The 13,119-nt window shown below is 41.3% G+C and overlaps 1 protein-coding gene across 16 annotated transcripts in view; it reads left to right on the top strand.

The window, feature by feature from the left end:
- kif21b (kinesin family member 21B) overlaps positions 1–13,119 on the top strand; it is a 65,267-nt gene that overhangs the window by 38,225 nt on the left and 13,923 nt on the right. For 5 of the 16 annotated variants that reach the window (XM_046028849.1, XM_046028853.1, XM_046028848.1 and 2 more), the window contains 10 exons: positions 16–199; positions 540–743; positions 855–956; positions 2,151–2,316; positions 2,802–2,862; positions 3,056–3,104; positions 3,876–4,120; positions 4,928–4,996; positions 5,129–5,239; positions 10,494–10,595. In XM_046028849.1, the coding sequence (XP_045884805.1) occupies positions 16–199; positions 540–743; positions 855–956; positions 2,151–2,316; positions 2,802–2,862; positions 3,056–3,104; positions 3,876–4,120; positions 4,928–4,996; positions 5,129–5,239; positions 10,494–10,595 (1,293 nt within the window). The remainder of the gene's footprint in view (positions 1–15; positions 200–539; positions 744–854; positions 957–2,150; positions 2,317–2,801; positions 2,863–3,055; positions 3,105–3,875; positions 4,121–4,927; positions 4,997–5,128; positions 5,240–10,493; positions 10,596–13,119) is intronic. The other 11 variants (XM_046028862.1, XM_046028856.1, XM_046028859.1 and 8 more) reach the window with 4 other exon arrangements.

Here is a 13,119-nt window from a genome sequence, read left to right as displayed (position 1 = left end):
TTTGTCTCCTCCCAGCAGTAGGAAGAAGTTGCAGCGTAAGCCAGCGGGCCTGGGCAACATTGGAGTGGCGGGCAGAGCCAGCAGTTTCTCCAAGTCTGCCCGTCAGAAGTGGCAAGCCCTGGAGCGTCGCATTATGGACATTGTCATGCAGAGAATGACCATCTCTAATGTGGAAGCTGACATGGATCGCCTTATCAAGGTAGGAAAAGCCTTCAATTTTTACTCTAGGTAAAGGTGGAAAATAGTGCTGGTTGAGGTGTCGTTACGGGGATTACACACCTCAGGTTTTTATTGTTACATCAGGACATGGCCTCGACCTGAAGTGTAGCACTGGAGAGGACATGGAAAAATTTTAATGTTTTGTGATACAATAAACCAAAGCCAATACACACTGTGAGATGAGCAGCATTATTAGTGGGAATTAAAAAGGAAACATACAAAAGGGTAAAATGTACATTTTACTCTGAAGACAGAAAGAGATTTTTTGTAAACTTTTAGCTCTGACTTTTTTTGCGCTGTGTGTGTTTTTGATGAGTCAGAAGCGAGAGGAGCTGACGGGCCAGCAGGAAGCGCTCTCGCATAAGAGGGAGGTTCTAATGGCGGACGGGGAGGGACCAGAAGCAGAGGACCGCCTCCTTCAGGAAATTAATGAGGAGATAGAGGTGCTGAATGCCAATATAGACTATATCAATGACAGCCTTTCTGACTGCCAGGCCACCATTGTACAGATAGAAGAGACCAAGGTATGAACACACACAGACACACACAGACACATACACACACACACATACTTGCTGTACAGCTGTAAAAAGTGATAAGAGGCCTCTAGTAATGCCTTTGTGTTTGTCCTGCAGGATGAGCTGGACTCAGTGGACACCTCGGTTGTGATCAGCTCCTGCTCTCTGGCTGAAGCACGCCACCTGCTGGACCACTTCCTGAAGGCTTCCATAGACAAAGTGAGTTATCATACAGGGCCATTTGTAAAATCAGTAGTGTTGAAGCTATTTAAATGTGCACCCTTGGAGGTGTGTATAACCAGGGCTTGACATTAACTTTTTTGCTCACTAGCCAATGTGACTAGTGGATTTCCAAAGTTACTAACCACGCAGCATTTTTACGAGCCACATTTTTGTTGTTGGAAAATTACATTGTGTATGATTGAAGTTGAGAACGGCATGCTTAAATTGGCGTGCTATAATAAATGAAGTAATATTATTATTAGGTTGTGTGTAAAGCTCCTTTTTTTTGAAAGCATGTAGTCTATTAAGATAAACACATAAAAAGATTATTAAAAGTCCTGCATCAGAAACACTGTTTATTTATTTTTAACAGCAGTTAATACTGTAATACAGAGTAGAAATTATCTGCATTAGAAACAAAGAGCAAAGAATAAATTATTTTGTCTAAGAAAAAATCCAAAGTTAAGGCAACAGGATAAAAATTTAATGTAGGCCTACATCAGTTTTGGGCACTTTGGAATGTTTGTTTTGCATCTGCATTTCAGCAGAGATCTGAGTGGATTTATGTTTATCATCATGAAGCTCTGGTATCTCTGAGTAACTGGAGCTACGTCCACCTGAAATGAGTACACAAGTCTTTATTTTCCAGATTATTCACTTACAAATGCATCTTCTGCTTTCCTACATGACATAATTGCTTTTATTGAAAATAGAATTAACTCTAAAAAGGTATAGCATATATGGAAAAGCATAAATGGAACTATTATAAGTGTTTAAATACAATACACTAAAAATAGAACACACAACAACACTCACCCATTCACACCCATTCATACACTGATGGCAGAGGCTGCTGTGCCAACCTGCTCATCAGGTGCAATTAGGGGTTCAGTGTCTTGCTCATTTGCACTTCAACACTCTTTCTGGAGGAGCCGGTGATTGAACCAGGAACCCTCCCATAGCTAGAAGACAGCTGTACCTCCTGAGCCATGCTGCCCCCTATAATAAAGGTTGCAGTGACATCTAGTGGTGTCTCTTTGTACAAGAGCTCAGCAAACATCCTAATTAAATTAAAACAACATATTTTCTAGGTGGCCTCATTTACTGATGTGTAAATATTACCTGGTCTAAACGTTTAGTGTTACACAGTACTGTTTGTGTGTGTGTGTGTGTGTGTGTGTGTGCGCACAGAGTTTACAGGTTGCTCAGAAGGAGGCTCAGGTCAGACTGCTGGAGGGCCAGCTGAGACAGACGGATATGATTGGCTCATCCCACAATCACATGATCCTCGATGCCCTGCGAGAAAAGGCAGAATATATCCCTGAGCTGCAGGCTCTTATCCACAATGTACAGCAGGGTGAGTCTTGTGTTTTGTCTGTCTTTAGGCCTGTATGACAATGTGTAAGACTTTATACAGTGCATTATGTTCCTTTGCCCCACATCCCCCTCATATTTCTTGTTTTAGCTTGCATCAGTGCATTTACATTTAGCATAATGTTACACGCAAAACTTTGCTCTGAACGTGTTAGCTTAATTGTGGGATGAAATCTTTCAAGTGAACCGTAGAGCCTCTAAACACACCACCACCAGTTTCAAAGCAGTACGTCTTTCTCAGTCATCCACTTGCATTCTCTCTTTTGCTCGTGCTATCTTTTCAGCGACGTTTTGGTAAAAGTGATGAGCCTTAATCAGCCTTAGAGAATATGTTACAACTGAAAATGCAGTGAAAGAAATTTAACTGGGAAAATATGGTAGTGGAGTAGGTTGTGGCAGATACAGACATACCGAGTCGCAGTGCATGTGCGGTATTCCGGGCTCTGACGATGTTTTGTGTGCTTCCAGAAAATGGTTACGCCAGTACAGACGAGGAGCCCTCTGAGTTCAGCCAAGCCTCCGACAGCAGGTGAGACTGCAGTCTGCTCGCCCACACAACATTCTCGATGCACATCCCACACATTTAAATAAAATATGCTAGTTTGTGTTGTTTTGTAAAAAATAGTGTTCATCCTGTAAAACTTTCATCTGAAACATATATACTCCATCTCTCTCTGTATAAATGTATATTAACCAAACTCTCATTTTCTCCCTCTCTGCAGTGTATCTCAAATGAAAGAGTCCAACAGCCAAGATGATTTCAAGATAAAGGTAAAGCTGATTTGTGTTGTTGAAGTGCACAGTTGTTATTTAGCGCTGTTACACATGTTGCAGTTTTAAAGAGACACCAGCTTCAATCCACACCCTTCCTGTTTATACAATAGAGGTGTCCTTTGTCCAGTTTTCTTCTCTCCAGATCGGAACATTACTTCCATATTTCTTTCACAGAGTGGCTAGATTTTTGTTAGTGTGGAGAGTGTGCTCAAAAAGTCAGTTAGTGCTTCGTCTTGCAGTGTCCACGGCTGTCAGATCTTTATGAATCACTGCGTGTTGTCAGATGGCATTAATGTTTTTGCTGTAGCGATTGTTTCCACACTTGCTCACATGCCACAGTTTGTCTGTTAGATCAGCTGCTGTTCTGGTGTGGAACCATGAGGTGGCAGTATAAGCAAAGACTTCCTAAAGCTTGGTTTGCTACTCCCAGGAGGAAGCCCTTGATTTGACACCAGTCCTGCTGAGTTGTCTATCCTTTATTGTGTTTTGTAGTTGTTGTTTTCATCTGTCAGCCTTTGTTTAAGCCCACAATGGCTTCCATCTTGTTTCTAGCACGTTTGTTTTACTATTTTTTATATTCTCTTTGCCCTTTTCCCTGCTGAATGTGTTCAGGCTGTATCTTAATTTCCTCTTGTGCCTTAATTAAATTCAATCTCTATCTATTTTTTATGTCTCAGTTTTTCATATCCCTCTGTCCTCCGTCTTTCTCATTGCATTATCCCGTCTGCGGTCCTCTGTAACACAAATGGTGCACATTTGTCACCCCAGGTGGAGCCTCGTCTGTCAGCTCAGATAAAGGCGGTGTCGGCGGAGTATCTGGGTCCCATCCTGGACCCCTCATCAGGCAGCAAACCGCAGCACATCACAAAGTCTTTGGCCTCGCTGACGGACATCCAGGAGGACGGCCTGAGCCTGGGGACAACGAGTCTGGGGTTTAGCCTGGCCATACGAGACCCTTACCACAGGGACCGGGCGTCCCGCACCATCAGCCTACCTATCAGGGGACACACCTTGTAAGTGAATCATGAGTGTTTATGCATTACTTTTAGCTAACTGTTTAGACTTTTTTGACTAAATGATTAGTTTAGGTCGTCTACAAATCAAAAAGTACCTCCTGGGACCGGCAGAAGTACCCCTGGTTAGGCATCACAGTTCTGCTGTGTGGGACTGTTAGTTATTCTGAGTATTCTTCAGTTAGGAAACCTGCATCTCTAACCCCCATGTTGGTAAACATTTGTTCTGCTGAAGTGCCCTTGAGCAAGATGAAGAACAGAGTCATTGAATGCCGATGCCATGGGTTGAAGTGGAAAATGTGTGACTTTTTAAAAATAAAACATGAGAAAACTGAGATAAACAAACAAGTGGGATAGAAGCATGAGGATACTTGCATAACCACAAGCAAACACCCAGTAGAATATCCCAAATACATCAAGGATGGAAAAGAACATGTTTTTACATTTTATTTCCTGGTAATATATACAAAGTTGTCAAAAAAAGTGCTGATTATAGTTTTACTGCACACTTTCAAACTAACAGACTCTGGCAACCTGCCCGAGGCCTGCCATTCTTTAGGATATAAAACTGCTTCAGGAGGAGAAATCAGTGACATTTATATCAGTCCTGTGGGATGGGAAGCCGGGTTGTGTGCAATTTTATATTTAAAGAAAGGAGCCTGCTAGTTTCTTTAGTCTGTTAGAAATTGCTAGACTTGCTGCTTGTAGAGTCCCAACAGTTTACATAGACGTGTATCATCCTCCTGTGCACTCCCTTGTAGATTTGCTTAGTTTGCTTTTGTGTGTGTGTGTGTGTGTGTGTTTCAGTCCCAGGCAGTCTCGGGGTTATGACACTTCCCCCATAACAAGGAGGAAATCTTACGACCGTGCGTACAGGTACAAGCACTGTAATGTTAAAATTTTTTCTGTAGGCAGATTGATCATATATTTTCATACTCCTTCATTCTTAACTCTTAATTCTTGTCTCTTTCTAATCTTAACCTTCCTCACCCTCCCTCCCCTTATCAGGCCCACTGATGGCTATACTCCCCCCTCCTCCCCTCCTCTGAGGACCAGGAACGACCGCAACGTGTTCTCAAGGCTCACCAGCAACCAAACCCAAGGGTCTGCTCTGGACAAGTGAGTACACTCTTGCACAAGGACACGGTACTGTGCATTCACACACTGTCCCCACATTGTCATCTGATCAGTTCAGTCTCACTTCGACTGAAAGAACCATTCCTTTCTTTTCTTTTCTTCTCTTCCATTGTGTAATGTCTTCACTGACCCTGTAGACAGGCTGAAGGTCAGGCCTTTTGAGAGCAAAGTGTTTTTCGCTCATTCACATGCACTTTCTTCCGATGAATCCCACTCTTTAACAAAAAGACTTTTTGTCTGGCATTAATGGAGTTCCTGTGGGGACAGATGGCACAAACATTCACTGAATCCAGGTGTTAAATACAAGCATTCAAGATGCGTTGAAGATCTGATCATCCAAACCACAAACACAAGTTACTCAGAGCTGCACTAACAACAAGGTGTAATTGAGGTGCGTTTCCAATCCATATATAGGAGTTACCAGGAAACAAATACAAATCAACGGCAGCTCAGATAGTAGAGGTACTCCGATCAGGATGTTTTGGGCCGATCACCAATTGCTGAAAGCAGCATCGGCCGATACCGATGACTGGGTCTATTTGGAGCCTTTTATTTATCATGTAGCATTATACAGTATACTGTATATTTATTTAATTGGTCCTAAAAACAATGTATTAAGTGTTAAAGTTAACAGATGATAAGGTATCATGAAATGACAACTGTTTATTTTATTGCCAGGAAACATGGGCAACAAATTCTGCTCAATCTGTGTTAGAGACTTGAACCATAGCAGCCTTTGCCTGGTTACTGTGAACATCTTATAGCTTAACAAAATATAGCTTTACTGTGGAATAAACTACAAAAACAGAACAAACAGCATCTTTATAAATTTACTACAACCATAAAAACTGCTACAAAAAAGGCTGTAGCCAAAAGATTTAGGAGATAAAGGAGCACAGGCATCAATGAGTCGATGATAAACTCTGAAGTAGCTGCTTTTTGTTCTGGAAAGCTCAGGCAGGTTCTGTGGGCTTTAAGGGAGAGAGAGAGGAGCAGAGAGAGGGAGAAGGGCCACAGAGAGGAGTCATAACTGCCTCCAATGAGATTTGAAAATAAGGAAAATTTAAATAAAAATAGGCTACAATGTAAATTCCATATTATACAGTCAATTGTTAATATTACATAGGCTACTATTTTCGTTATAATTTCATATGGTTTGCCATTAGTAGGCTACAGTGGATTGTTTCCATTTTTAATCCTTGTGCAGGAAGCACAGTCTACATATTGTAGATGCTGCCACCGACTTTACCAGAGGAGAGAATAGCAAACACTTTAAATACGGCCAGAAGGTTTTTATTTGACTTTATAAAGGTTAAAAATACGGGAGATTTACGGGGAGAACGGTAGGGTTGACATGAGAGGAGTAGAGAGAGGAGTGGGGTAATGTGAGGCTCTATCCACACTGCTACGTTTTTAAAACAGTTTTATAACGAAAACGATCTTCTCCGTCCACAGCAGCGTTTCAGCTGCGTATCAGAGTTGATCTCTGTCTATATTAGAATGACTGAAAACACACATTTAGTGGCCATAGTGGCCAAATACAGCGACATGCACAGTAGGCTAGGCTAACTGTTAAGTGTTATTTACACAGTACTTATAAAAATACCAAAACTAAAACTCTGTAAGTAGCATCGTGTTTTTGCTTTGCATGACTGATAAGACCGACTCACAAAGCCAAATGTGAGTGTGTGTCATCGTTTTATAAAGTCCTCTGTTTTGTCCATCGGGTCAGCAGCGTTTTCAAACAAACATCTTCTGATTCACCGCTTTAATCTGGACGGGAGGCGGAAAAGTAGCAAAAGGTCTCTGTTTTTGTAACGAAAACAGAGAGAGAGAGAGAGACAGTCAGCTAATTGAGTGGCGCTGCTCTTTGCATCAGGAAACTCACTGAAGGATCAGTCTCTCTCTCTGCCTGATGCGCTGTGTCTGTTAAACTCCGGTTGCGGGTGGCGTGTGAGTGAGATGAGCACAGCTGCGACAGTTTCACATGATCGCTCCTGCGTGTTGCTCCACTTGTCTGAATTCTGCTCAACTGTAATTGTAAATGATTGTGTGGGCGCATTAATCCCTTCTTGTCTGAGAAGGACTTTGGTGCTAGCTAGCTTTGAAAACCGCTCACAAAGCGTAGTGAAACATTTTAGCTGCCGTTGAAAATTTGTCTGGCGAGTATTGCATCATCTGATCGGCTTTTCTTATCGGCCTTTTTAGCGACCATGATCGAACTAGTTAAAGCCATTATCGGCCGATTATGATCGGTGACCGATCGATCGGAGCACCCTTATCAGATAGTAACATCCTCTGTAGAAACAAATTGTCAGGGCAGTTGTTGTTAGGGGGTGGATGTGGTATGATATGTCTGTGTTGAGACGATGTGATGTGCATGACAATGATATACATGATTTGCATTTGGGCTAGGGAAAGAAAAACCATCTTGTACAATCTAATCTAATCCAATAAAAAAACAGCCCTGCAATAAATCTTATCTCATTTTTGACACAGTGTCAGAAAGAATTGGATTGAAATGCATGGTGATTTTTGAGGCTGTAGTTAATTGTGGCGTGAAATTGGCCTGTTTTTAAATGTTGTTTTTTCCAATCCTATTTACATACACAAAACAGATATTCTGAACACCTCTCAGGGTGTACGTGTGTAGTCTGGCTACATCAGATGGAGACATAATGTGGATATGAGATGCATGTTAATGTCAGCCAGCGAAGGTGCCAAGACTGGAATGAGAAGCCGGCCCTGTCCCTTCCTGCGAACAATCAATTCCAGCTTTCCACTTTGACAAATGTCAGCAGTTAATTTCAATCAGCATTTGGCTCTAAAGTTGCTTGTTTTGTAATCTTTATTAATCCGCAACATTTCTCAGCTTTATTGACCCCTAATTGTTAACGAGGATGCTGTGGGAAATGAGTTGTTTGTGTGTGTGCTATATGTGTGAATTTTTGCACGTGTGGTATGTGTGTAGGAGCCTGTGGGTCCTCATTATCTGGAGCTGGGGTAGGTAAATGAGTCTTGTCATCTTTCCATGCAGCTGTTGTCATTGGTAGCCATTTTGAATTGACTCTGGTGACAGTGTGAGGATATTTATGTTTAGTGGGTCTACCATGTAGTTCCCACAGGACAAGCCTTTTCAGAGAGCATGATGGGGGGATTGTGAAATGGTGTGAGGTTTTTACATTGTTGCAAATTGATGGAAGGTATTAACATAATTTTGTCATTTGCACTCTTGTTTTAAGTGAGGTGTGGGTGGCGTAAATGTTTTGTTGACTGGAGTGAGCGATATTTTACCAGAGATTCATCATTTAAACCATCGTTTTGGTTTTGTTTGGTTTCATTGTCCTAACATTACTGCCACTGACCTAACTCTAACACTTAATTCATCATCACGAGCATACATCCAAAGCTAAATGAAGCTACTTTATTAAAAATCAACTGTATGAATTCTGTGTAGTTGGGTGTCGAAGGAGAAGCTTTAAGTTCACAAAACCAATTAAAAGGCAAGAAGACATGAATAAGAATGTATGGATACATTCTGCTTTTGTTTTTGACTGATTCATATTTGAATATATCTTTTGCGTATGAGAACTGGGATCAAGCATTTGACGTAGATTTCCAAAAACGCATGAGAAGTTTTCTTGTATTCTGTTGGATAAAGAGGCTTTGAATCCCAGATCTATTTTTTAATCTCCACAATAGCTACATTAGCATCCTCGAAAACCAATGAATATAAAAAGGATTTTGTCATGAGAGTCTGAAAGAAAAGCGGATATTAATATGCTAATAGCCACTGTCGCCAACAGTAAATACCAAGAAATGGAGGAACTTCTATCACCATTTAACACTGTTGCTCCCTCCAGACATGTACAGTACTATTTTGTTTTATTATTTCATGCTCAGAGTGTAAAGCACAGGCTCTCATGGTGACAAACCTGAGGCTATGAAATATTTACAATATAATAACAATTTTATTGCACTGTTACACACATACCAGCCTTTCCCTAAGAGCTGTTGTGGAGGTACTGTATTAGTGTGTTTTTTTTCCTTTGACAGCTTTGAGCAGGCTCACCTGTGAGTTTGTTTGACAACCTTATCCTCGATTATGGATTTTCCCTTCTGTTAACCCTGATCGTTGTCCCTTATGTTCTTTTCTGCACTAATTCCCTGAATATGGCTGGAAAGACTTGGGAGTGGACACTGGCATCAGGGGAATCATACATTAAGGATAAAGTCTACAAAAGTGTAGAAATTTTAATGTGCAGGTCTTTGATCTTTATGTATGACTATCTTGGCATCAGTGTTTCCTCTTTGACTGCTTCCCTTTTTCTTTCAGTACCTTTTTTTTTTTCTTTGTTCAGATGAATAGTTTGACATTCTTGGAAATATGCTTATTCACCATTTTTCATGAGAAGTTTGATACCAATCTCATGTCTGCGCACTAAATATGAAGCTACAGCCAGCAGCCGGCTAACTTAGCTTAGCATGAATACTGGAGACGGGGAAACAGCTAACCCAGCTTTGTCCGAAGGTAACAAAATCTTCCTGGCAGCCTGGCAAATCTCCCAGATGAACATACATCTCTTTGTTTAATCTGCAAAAAAAGAGTAAAAATTACAAGTTGTGGTTTTAGCCTAGCACATAACCCCATGTAAAACCACAAAATATAGGCTAATCTCTACAAATCTAAAAAAAAAAAAAAAAATTATAATTAGATATAACCTTATTTATTAGTTTATTAGTGAGCTTAGGTATGTGAATTTTGTTACTTCCGGGCAAAGCTAGGCTAGCTGTTTCCCCTGTTTCCACTACTCGTGCTTAGCTAAGCTGCTGGCTGTTACCTTATATTAAATGTACAGACATAAGAGTGGTCTTCACATCTAACTCTTGAAGAAGAAAATGAATATGCGTATTTCCAAAAATGTCAAACTACTCCTTTAAACCTTTAACCTTTAATGTCTGCCCTAACACCGCTAGAAACATGTGTACCAAACCAGCCATTGCTTAATGTGGGTGTACTACAGTAAACACGACAGTGGTCAACGAATACAGCCTGTTCACTGGTTATCTTTGGGAAGAAGCACATTTCATGGCAAAGTGCCTGATAATCACTGGATAAGCGTTATTGTTTGACTGCGCTTTCCTGACAGTTTGCTCACTGCTTTATATCTAAAACGCTTCCTCTAGTCACTCCTCCCTTTAACCCTTTGCCAGTAACCCTTCTGTCTTTCCTTAGCGTGGTTAACCCTTTCCTCTTCCTGCCCCGCCCTCCCCTCTCCTGCTCCTCTTCTGCCTCCAGGTCGGATGACAGCGACTCCTCGCTCTCCGAGGTGCTCAGGTAGAGGAACTGTGTTTGTCACTCTCTGTTTTCCCATTTGCCTGTTAACTCACCTGGTGTCATCTTGTCTCCACCAATAGTCAGTGCCTCATTTGGCCTCTTCTCCACCTCCTTTTCCGCTCCTCTGCGGATGAGGTCGTTGTGGTGCATGTTTTAACCACATGCGGCTTTCTGGACCCGTTGGCCTTTCCCACCTGTGTGATGTTGTGTTTCTCCGTGGTGTTGCTCGCACACGAGACCTGAATGAACCTTACCACTTTTCTATAGGCTGCAATAGGAAATGAATGAAGGTGCAAATACAATTTATACAAGCTTTCTTGTCAAGTGTTAGATGAGAAGATTGATGTCACTCCCATGTCATCTGTCTGTTAAATGTGAAGCTGGAGCCAGCAGCCATTTAGCTTAGCTTAGCACAAAGAGTGGAAACGGGGGGGAAGAGCTATCTTGGCTCTTTCTGAAAATAGCGCTTCTAATGTAATATTTCACAGCATCTAATACCTCTGAACATGTTATATCCTGTTTGTTAAATCCGTAGGATCCGTGGATGGTTATTTTGTGGGTTATTTCTTGACTAGGTGCAGTGGCTCCTTGTCATCACTGTTAGTTTGCCAGGCAACCAGCAGAGGCGCTAGTTTTTATACTAAATATTTTGTACGGATTAATCACAATACAAAATTTTAATGAGTCAGTTAGTGAGTTTTAGAGGTGCTAGGTGCCAGATTTTGTTACATTTGGGCAGAGCCAGGCTAGCTATTTCGCCCTGCTTCTAGTCCGTAAGCTAAGCTAAGATAATTGGCTGCTCACTGGCTGTATCTTCAAATTTAGTGTACAGACATGAAACAAGGAGTGCATCTTCTCATCTGACGTCCAGCAAGAAACCAAACAAGTACAGTATATTTCTCAAAATGCCAAACTATTCCTTTAAGACAAACAGAATGCATTTATATAAAAATTATTTTAAAAAACACTCTTTTTGATCAGACATTGTATTTCTGTGTCTTTATCACACACACACACACACATTGATGCACCTCTCGCCAAGCTCTTCTGTTTTTATGTGTACTGCAGAGAGCTCACGCTGATCACCCTCCATGTTTTCATTAGTCTGCTGGTCTCATGGCCCTGCAACATCCATTAGCACCTTACATGCACAACACATCACACTATGAGATCTTCCACAGATGCTGATAGAATGGGAACACTTTCTGTCATTTGGACCAGCACAGTGCTGTGAGAAATGGAGTGCTGCATTAAGCATTATTATAGCATTGGCAGTATATGTCCTTATAGAGAAAAACAAAAGAGAAAAGAAAGTATTTAAAATAATGAAACATGATGATTTCCCGGCAGGTAAACAAAGTAGCTTGGTTGAGAGGTTGTAAGTATAGAAGTTCCAGTTAAGTTAAATATGCTTAACACCAGGACAATGATGTGATTAACCAATGAGGATGGAGCACAAGACCCTTCCTCAGACAACATGATAAGGTGAACAGCATTCAGAGTGATAAGATTCATTTAAATGAAACTGCACCTCAAATTCTTCTTCACCATTTAAAAAATAAATGTTCTTTCCCTTCTCTTCTTCACTTATAAAAAAAAATCATATTAATAGGAGGGCTACACACATAGTTTCTTCGTCTTTTTATCAAAGAAATACCCTCCGTTCTATCATCAGTCCAAAATGGAATTGGACCAAAAAGAGGGAGGGGCAGATTTTATGTAATGCTGCGTTGACTCTGTACACCTGCCATCACAGTCAGGATTTTGCAGCTCTGCAGAAGCTGATAATCTGACTTGTTACATCTCCCACATGTACCACATACCCTTTTCCCTGGGCCCTAAAAGGCGATTGGCTGTGGAGGTGCCGAATCTGCAATGAATGCTGCATGTGGTGGTGATGACATCTCAGGACGTTGTGCTGTGGTTTATTTTTGAGTTGCAGGCTGCTGTGTAGTTGGTGTTCCAGGCAGCTGATGACAATTGTTTTGAGCTTATTTTGTGCAAGTCGGCTCTCTTTTGTGTTTCTTGAGACTTGGCAGACATGCATGCAATCTGTTTTCACTGGCTGATGATTGACAGTTTTTGATTTTGGTTGGCATTTTTATGCACTGTTTATAAAAAAAGCCCCACAAAGTATGGTTTAGTGTTTCATTTTTGATTTGACGTGTGTATTTTTGTGTGTGTGTGTGTGTGTGTGTGTGTGTGTGTGTTTTCATGCTGGGACATCAGCGTACGTGCAGGCACAGAAGAGGAGCATGTTGCCATCTTTGACACGTTTCAAGCGTACCCTTCTGTATTTTGCTCACTCTGTGCAGAAACAAATCTTGTCCCAAGTTTTGTGTGTAATCACAGATTCTCTTTTCCCTCCTCACATCCTCTGGCTCTCCCTCACTGTTTTGCTCTCTACCTCACTCACTCTCTCTCTCACACACACACACACACACACACACACACACACACACACACACACACACACACACACACACACACACACACACCACTGGTGTTATTAGGAAGCCCACAA

The sequence above is a fragment of the Micropterus dolomieu genome, linkage group LG18 (assembly GCF_021292245.1).
Source record: "Micropterus dolomieu isolate WLL.071019.BEF.003 ecotype Adirondacks linkage group LG18, ASM2129224v1, whole genome shotgun sequence".
NCBI lineage: Eukaryota > Metazoa > Chordata > Actinopteri > Centrarchiformes > Centrarchidae > Micropterus > Micropterus dolomieu.
Note: the sequence above shows the minus strand (reverse complement) of the source record. Positions and strands in the feature narration are given on the sequence as shown.